Source organism: Cardiocondyla obscurior, linkage group LG07 (genome assembly GCF_019399895.1).
Source record: "Cardiocondyla obscurior isolate alpha-2009 linkage group LG07, Cobs3.1, whole genome shotgun sequence".
Taxonomy (NCBI): Eukaryota; Metazoa; Arthropoda; class Insecta; order Hymenoptera; family Formicidae; genus Cardiocondyla; species Cardiocondyla obscurior.
The window spans coordinates 2813332-2822330 of NC_091870.1; the positions used below are offsets into that span (position 1 = coordinate 2813332).

General features: G+C 32.7%; 2 protein-coding genes across 3 annotated transcripts; one reads left to right on the forward strand and one right to left on the reverse strand.

Moving 5' to 3' along the window:
* The first annotated feature begins 20 nt into the window (after positions 1-20).
* Tbc1d8-9 (TBC1 domain family member 8/9) lies at positions 21-7730 on the forward strand. The gene is made up of 19 exons (XM_070659640.1): positions 21-197; positions 554-720; positions 1167-1340; positions 1429-1525; positions 1610-1799; positions 1912-1988; positions 2080-2136; positions 2210-2414; positions 2493-2695; positions 2770-3059; positions 3143-3346; positions 3499-3830; positions 4044-4199; positions 4288-4473; positions 4543-4731; positions 4914-5079; positions 5182-5517; positions 5597-5712; positions 5800-7730. Exons 1-19 carry the CDS (start codon positions 154-156, stop codon positions 6016-6018), a joined length of 3408 nt encoding a protein of 1135 aa, XP_070515741.1. The 5' UTR covers positions 21-153; the 3' UTR covers positions 6019-7730.
* A 320-nt stretch (positions 7731-8050) lies between these two features.
* Rps21 (ribosomal protein S21) lies at positions 8051-8978 on the reverse strand. 2 transcript variants are annotated; one of them, XM_070659714.1, is made up of 4 exons: positions 8870-8978; positions 8730-8790; positions 8252-8387; positions 8051-8168 (listed from the first exon to the last, which is right to left on the reverse strand). In XM_070659714.1, exons 2-4 carry the CDS (start codon positions 8777-8779, stop codon positions 8103-8105), a joined length of 252 nt encoding a protein of 83 aa, XP_070515815.1. In that variant the 5' UTR covers positions 8780-8790; positions 8870-8978; the 3' UTR covers positions 8051-8102. The 2 variants fall into 2 exon arrangements, with proteins under 2 accessions (XP_070515815.1, XP_070515816.1); XM_070659715.1 differs by having other exon boundaries at positions 8730-8871.
* Between the last annotated feature and the right edge of the window lie 21 nt (positions 8979-8999).

Genomic DNA, 8999 nt, shown 5'->3' on the forward strand with positions numbered 1-8999 from the left:
TCCTCCGTCGCGCTCAGTGTGTTTATCCGTCACCAGTATACTGTTCTTGTTTTTCCCCTGTCTCCCGCCGCATCTTCGGAAGACGGTCGCCTCCGCCGCTGTCTGGCTGTCATTGTTGTGCCCGGTGCCCTATGTGCCTCGCGCGACGTCGAGATGTGGGTGAAGCCGCAGGAGGTGCTGCTCGCCAACGCATTCTGGTAAAACGGGACGGTTCCCCGCTGCTCGCAATCGACCGTCGCCGATCGTACGCCGCTCTCGCGATCCGATCGCTACGCGCGACTGCTCCGAAAGCGGCTGCTATCCGCGAGGTGTTCGCGATGTTTACACGGGTCAGCTGACGTGCGGCCGACAGGTTCTCCTCTCGCGTCGAATTTCCTCGACCTGTCTCGCGTTACGCACGTGTCGTGCCGCGCGACGAAAGCTATCTTTAACGGGAGCAGATAATGCGAAACGCCCGAGACACGTCAGAGACCCAGAAGCACGACTGGCCGGACTCGATAAGCGTTGCGATCGCGACGTATGTATAATTCTGTTACGTTGTTTTGTTACGCAGGATCACTGAGCAGGCGACCGTGTACTTCGTTCTACAACGTCGCAAGGGACATGGGAAAACGAAGGGTCTTACTTCTATATTGGTGGGCACGTTGGACAGTGTTTTCGACACCAAACCACCGCCTTTCAGAATCCTTCATCAGACACCGTCGTCAGAAGTTTATTGGGGTATTGCGTTATAATTAAAATTTACGAATTTCGTGTAAAACAGGGTATGAAATATCTGAAGGAAGAGAGAAGATGATTCTTACCTAGAGATTTAATTAATTTTTAATTGCATAATTACAATTATATATTTAAGTTCCTTTCTAATATACATTTAAATAAATGGAAAATTTAAGGCGGTAAATATATATATGTATATTGTTTTAAAAGCAATGATAGCAGCACAGTAACTGATAACAGTACCCAGTAGTGTAAAATAAGTAGCTTACAAATAAACGGCAAAAAAAACTGTAGAAGCGTAAGAAGCATGCTATCATTTACTGAGTTTTATAATTATGCAATTTGCAATCGGGAAAAAATTACAAAATATTAAGTTTTATTATAATCAAGTTGTTCTTTAAAATAAGATGTAAATCTCTAACAGGATAATTCTGTATTTAAACTTATAGAAGTGGCGTGTTCCTTGACTCGCGAAGAGATTTTACAGGATTGGGAATGGCTCCATTCAAATTTAATGAGCACCCTTACGTCATTTGACACTGAGGAGGAGATAACAGAATTTGTTTGCTGCAAAATTCAGTCGATAATAGCAAATAGCATTCCAGATTCTCAATTTTCAGAGGGTAAAAAATCTTTTAATCGTTACTTAAATTAGAACAAATATGAGAATCCATAAATCGAGTGTTAATATTTTTTATTTTTTTTTTGCAGAAGAAGATCCAGAATCTTTCAAAACTGTATCTTTTAAATTCCATCAATTGTTCAATATACCCAAAGAGGATAAATTGGTCAATTATTACTCGTGCAGGTCTTTAAATTTAAAAAATATCGATTATATAGCAATGTAATATTAAATATATTTTTAGGAAACTAATGATACATTTATTTTTAGTTATTGGAAATCACGATTACCTAGACAAGGATGGCTCTATTTATCTGTAAATCACATGTGCTTTTATGCCTATATACTGGCGAGAGAAACTAAGCTTACTGTAAGATGGACAGACATTACAGAATTGAGCAAAACTAATTCTCTTATAGTTCCAGACAGTATACGTGTTGTAACACGTGACAATAAAGAGGTATATGTTAACATATGTATTGTATTTCTATGTATTGTTATCAACGCATTGTGATATTTTCCATATGGCAATCAATCAACTCGCGACTTAACTTTATTTTTTTGTGTTACAGCATTATTTTTCTATGTTTTTACATAAATCAGAAACGTATTCGTTAATGGAACAACTGACCAATATTGCCATGAAAAGGTATTTGCTTATTAAAATATATTACGCAAAAATATTTTAATAAAAAATTTTATTAAGTAAATTATCATAATTTTAATTTATTTTTTCTTAGACTTATTGATGAAAAAAGTGGATTTAATGAGGATAGAGAATTACTGAATAAATTAAGGTATATTGTAATATTTTTTTTTTATACCTTTTAGATAATTATGTAAAAATTAAATATTGAATTTTTTATTTAGCAAAAATGTGCCTAAGAAACCATCTTTCTTGAAAAGGGATCTTGATGCAAGAGCACATTCGGAAACGTACAGGCTTCAATTCAGATTGCCAGGAACCGAAAAATTAGATGGAAGTATTGACGCTACATTATGGACACCTTATAATAAAAGATATGTCTGGGGAAAAATATACTTGTCTCAAAATTATCTTTGCTTTGAAAGTAGAGTAAGTGTCGTTTTAAAACAAGTAAGATTTTAAACGTGAACTGAGTATAAAATTAAATTTTTATTTATATTTGGTTAGGTAAGAAGACAGGTCAATTTAGTTATACCTTTGAGGGAAGTGACACTCGTTGAATCGGCAGAAAATCAATCCAACGCGGGAGCGGATAAATCGATATTGGTCACAACGGCGCGCTCGTCGTTTTTATTCGCTCAAATACATGATAGAGATTTCGTAGTACAGAAAATCTCCGAGCTTTTAGCGAAGTCTAAACTGAACTATACGTACGTGTTCGTGTCACATTTTTTAATCAGTATAAAATATGGATACAATAATGCAAATTGTAATCTTATTACAGAACTAGAGATAGCGTATATTTACCGAATTCCTCGAGCAGCAATATCAGGAATTGCGAAGAAGTGAAGCCTGCAGAACAATGGAAGCCGCAACCGCCATTGATGACACTTTTCAAGGCCCTGCTGACTCCCGAAGCTGCATTGAAGCAAGAAGCTAAAGAAAAGCAATGGGAACTCCATTTTGCGGAATATGGAAGAGGAATTACAATGTACAGGACTACGGAAACTACGAAACTCGTTATTCAAGGAATACCGCAAACTCTTCGAGGAGAAGTTTGGCTTACTTTTTCTGGTAATATACGATAGTGTATTTAATAATATTTAATATTAATTAATATTGAGTTTTAATACATAAGTTATATAATTTTGTTACAGGTGCCTTAAACGAGAAGGCAATGAATTCAGATTTATACAAATCATTGGTTGACCAATCCCTTGGTAAATCGTGTCAAGCAAATGAGGAGATCGAGAGAGATTTGCATAGATCGTTACCGGAACATCCAGCTTTCCAATCAGACACCGGAATTAGTGCGTTGCGAAGAGTACTATCTGCCTATGCATGGCGAAATCCTCAGATCGGTAAGTCTAATATTTTAAAATTCGTTTTTAATGTAACATTTTTAACTTCTTACGAATCAATTTTTATAATTATAATAATTTTTTTTTTTTTTATTGCGATTACTACGTTTAATATAAATAAAACATTTGATAAATTTTTATGTTATCGGCAGGTTATTGCCAGGCAATGAATATAGTAGCCTCAGTTCTGCTAATTTACTGCTCTGAAGAATCGGCGTTTTGGCAGTTATGCAACGTTTGCGAATCATTACTGCCTGATTACTATGATCGGAGAGTAGTTGGTGCTCTCGTTGACCAAGGTCTTTTAGAGGAACTGGCAGCTGAGCATTTGCCAGTTTTACATGCCAAATTACAAGAGCTTGGTTTAATTAAAGTTATATCATTGTCTTGGTTTTTAACTATTTTTTTGAGCGTTATGCCAACCAGCAGCGCTGTGAATATTATGGACTGTTTCTTTTACGATGGAGCAAAAGTTATTTTTCAGGTAATGAGGCTAAGTATAGTATTACAATTTATTACGAATAAGTTTATCATAATTTTTTTCAATATTAAACGAAGTTTTCTGAAATAAATTAATTTTTCTTATTTTAAATTTATTAAAACTTTAAAACTAATATAATTTTTTTTGTATTTAATTGATACATACAATGAATATAAAGACATTTAAAATAAATAGATCTTTCTTTTGCTTAATTAGATAGCACTGACTGTTTTGGAATGGAATCAAGACAAGTTACTCAATTGTCGCGATGACGGAGAAGCTATGCAACTGTTAACAGATTACCTTGGTGGAGTTTATAATGATGAAGGTCCAATATTTCCTAGACCAATTGATAGTACATTACCTGCTAAGGCAAGAATATAATATATTATTTTAACTATCTCGTATATTTTTTAATTGATTTAATTTTAATATGGCTAAAATATATTTACTACCGCAGAGTATATCTGTCCAAACATTAATTTATGAAGCATATTCGAGATACGGATCTTTAACGATTGGTGGAATAGAAAGATTACGTTTAAAGCATAGACTGAGGGTAGTTCAAAGTCTCGAAGATGGAATCGAGAAGAACGTAATTAGGAGCGTAATTGTTGATAAATATATGAAACTGGAAGAGTTGCAGGTAATTTAAAATAATTTTACTTAAACAAATCAGAATGTGATAAATATCTCAATTATACTTTGTATGTAGGAATTGTTAAGTTTAGTGAGAGAAGAGTTAATGAGCCAGCGAAAATCCGAACCTGATCGTTATGATCCGACCCAACCACCGTACGAAGCGTACAAAGTCGATTTTGACTTATTCAGAATATTATTTGGTGGTTTATCTCCTTGGGGAAAATGCACTCAAGCTGAATCACTTTCCGCGCGACTATTTCGTGTAAGTTTTTATATTAATACATTAGTTATAGTTTAATGAATATGTATTGTAAATTCTTGCATATAAAAATTAATTTAAAAAAAATTCTTTTTAAAGTTATGTTTAAACATAACGTTACGAATTGATTGTACTAAAGTAACATTAAGGAGTTACGATCAATTATTTTAAAAACATTTATTTAGTTGATGGACCGTAATCGTGATGGTTTGCTGAACTTTCGGGAGCTAGTGCAAGCTATAGGGATGACAGCAACAGCTGATTTGACGCAGAGATTAAAACTATTGTATACGTTGCATTTACCACCTCTTCTTATGCCTGCCGAATTTGAATCGCCAACACATTCGGCAGGTAGATATTTAGTAATACATATATATGGAAAAGTTATATAGCGTATATCTAATGTATTAATTCATATGATATATATCACAATGTAAATTATGCATTGTTTAGATGGAGCCGAAGTGGCAGCAGAAGCTACGGATTTTTTCGACAGCATGGAGCAAAGCGTAGCTTCTCTAGACATGCCAATTAGCGTAGCAGAAGAGCCGAGTGTAGGCACTTTATCACGCTCCACAAGTTTAAACAGTCAACCGGGTGATCAGTCGTGGGAAGTTCAAAGTATGGGTAGCTTGCGCTCGATGATAGCATCAAAAGACAGTCCATTGGATCTTAAAACCGTGCCAAAAATGTCTCAAGGACATTTTATAGCGTTGTGGAAAACTCTTTACGATATGTTTCCTGCTCAGCCCGAGGAACAAGAAACATATCATTGTATTGCTTCCATAGGTAATATACTTATATTGTTATGTCAGAAACTTTACATTGCGTTTTAATTATAATTAATATAATGAAAAAAAAACCATAGGTACTCTCCTACTACAATTAGGAGATGTTGGTAAGAAATTTTATGTGGAGAGAGAAGAATCAGAAGATAGCTTACTTTTAGCTGCAGCTCAACAAGCTTCTTCAGTTATTGAAAGGGTAATTTTTTTATTTATTTATACGAATAGTCAATATTCTTTATTTTAATAAGAAATTTATTAACTTGATACTTTCTTCTGTTCTCAGTCACCCGATCGTAATGGAAATCCATCTAGCATAGCGTCATCCGCTGATCCCGATTGGTCAATAACTGTCGAACAATTTTTGGCATCTGCTTTGACTGGTCAGGCAATAGTAGACTTCTTTAGTAAACGAACCGACCTTATGGAAGCTATGACGACATTGAAAAATCGTAGATTTAACCGAGTTCATTCATTATCAGATACGCCTACTCTGAATGGATGACACGCGGTAATGAACGTGTAAGAAAATAATATATCTATTTTTATGCATGGATGGCGAAACTGACGAAAGAAAAAACAGAGGTATGTTTAAAAGGAAATTTATATACTGTTAGAATGTGAATTTTAATTTGGAGGAAGAAACATTTGCATGAATGACAATACGTGCAATATATATATATACATATATATATAGTTATAAATAATATAAATTTAATTAATACAATACAAGTAGCCTCAAAAATTTCATAATTATTTTTCTAAATTTTTTTTATAAATATCTTCTTGCAAATGAAACAATATATATTTTGAATTATTTTATTAAATAATTTCTCTTTTACAAGATTAAATTCTATATTAAATTGTTATATTAAATACAAATACGATTATTTAAAAAATGTTAATAACATATTTCTCATTAGACTTAAAATTTTCTCTAACAAATCGTATATATGGCCTATTCTATTAATCTAATCTAATTATCACAAATGTTTAATAGCGTGTCAATAGCAAATACTCAGGGTAAAAATCTGAAATAATTTTATTGTTTAGAATGTGTCTAATATCAACGCGGTATATTTTTAAGAAGAAACATATAAAGAGATAAATCTATTCAAACTTATTTGGAGATATTAAACTGATTTCGTTTTTTTTTTTTTCACAAACGGATTACAAGAAATGTTAAGGATACATAATAACAAATATCAAAAATACGTTAATTATCAATTAATTATGTACAGATTTATTTTATTCATTATATATTCTCCAGGCATTATTAAACTTATTATTACAAAAGACAAGCTAAAATATACAATTGAAAATTAAAGAAATAGAGTAAAAGTTTTTTTTTCTTTAATTTGTTTGACCATAACATCAATTCAGAATTTACACCAATATTTTTAAGCGTCTTCAAATTGAAGAAATATGTATTATAAATTACCCTATTTAAATAATATACATAAACGGTGTAAAAGCTAAGCTACATTTTAACGAGATGATACGATGCAATTTTGATATGCAGTATTATTTGATAATTAATCATTGCCTTCCAATAATACAAGAATTTCTTATTAGCATTCACTAAAAAAAATTCCATTAAGTATTAGAATTTAGTTTTTCAACACATAAGATATAAGATCAGCATAAAATCGTATCTCATCAATTATATATTCGTCAAGAAAGAGAAACAGATTAATTAGAAATCTCTTTATTTTTCAAACTTATTAAAACTGTATATAGGTTTATTCGTTTCAGAAATTCATAAGTATGGTACGAAATAAGTTGATGTAAAAATCCTTAAATGATAATAATGTTAACAAATGCATAACACGATATCCTTTATGAATATCAAACTATTTGATTTTTTGTAAGATCTCTATTATTATCGACAGTAAAACGCCTTCTTCCTATTTTTAAATAAGGAATTGAATTTTAATGTTAGATATATAAAGATTTATTTGATCGATTAAAATTTATTGAGAATAATCAATTCCAATTGTACATGGCGCAACATGGTCACATTTTAGTGATAGTTTTTATTTTTATATAACTAAATAGTATTCACATAAATATAATTTTACGTGCGTAATTCGCAAAGTGGTACTATGGCATCCGATGTGTACGGAGGTCTTATTACATTATTGTATTATATGTGTACATAAAACTATTTCGTACTTGCATGTATAAATACGTAATAAATATCATATATAATGTACACGTGTGATTAATAATTAATCACATATCGAATGCTATGATGTATAAAATTGCATATAAATATTTTATTTTTGAGAACAGAAATGTTTATAAAATTAAGAAAAACAACGATAATTACTTCTTATTAAAGTGAATTAAATTAATTGACTATCTCTTATTTAAAAGTTCACATTGATTTAATTCCTTTTTTCAGTCAATGTTTCTGTTTTGAAAATTATGTTCATTTTAAATAATACTAGACATTACAAAGGGTGCATGCTTACTCTTGCTCGATATGCAAATAAAATATTGCAATGGTTTCCGAGAAAAAAATAGTCAAAGGATTTGTTTTATCTTTTTTAATTTATTGAAAATAAACTTGTCACATAACTTAGATTAAAAGTTCTTAGCCAGTAATCCATCATTCTTCGTTAATCTCACGATACAATCGTCAGATTCTCCCTGTAAAAAAAAGTAAAATATTTTACTGTATTTAATGTTAATATTAATTATATACTATATATTAATGTAAACTGGAGTTGTACCATTCGACGAATCGCTCCGCAAATTGCGTACATCTTGTGAGTGTCAGTCATACGTCCTGTTTCAGGATCAACGTCAGCCAAAGTTAGCTGTATCGATGCATGATCTTTGGCATGGATGATACGGTTACTCGCCGAGCTAAAACAGAGAAAAACATCTGAGAATCGAAGACACGTCGCATACGCTGTAATTCCTCTGTTCGTTCGCAAGTAATACACTTTTCGCTTCGAATAAAAATTATAGAACGCCTCAAGGAAAGAAGCCCTTCAGCAACGTTTGCGGATCTGTGTATGCCACCTGACCTAACCTCATTTTTGAATCGCCGTGGGATTTTTATCGCGTAAGTTACATTTATCTTTTAAAATTTTATTAAGCGACAAGATTAACAGGAATCTCACCGTCCTGGGGCGAGTTAATTTTCTCGCTCGCGAAAAAGATTGACAATATTTATCTGTGACCCACGTGTGCTTCGCGTCTTACCATTTTCGAGGGATGTACAAGTCGACCAGGTTTCCCAAATCGTTCTCCATTTTTGTCGCAGCTGGAAAACCGTAAAACGGAGGATTAGCGTATTACGCGGGCGGATGAAAGACAACCGTATTGATTATTATAATAAATACTTGTCGCTCACGATCGGCACGTCAATTGACTAAGATGGCTGCGGAACGGAAAGAACGGAAGAGCCTCCTGCCGGCTACTCCGTACGGAAACATGTGATCTCATTACTCCATTGCGTGCGGTATTGCAATT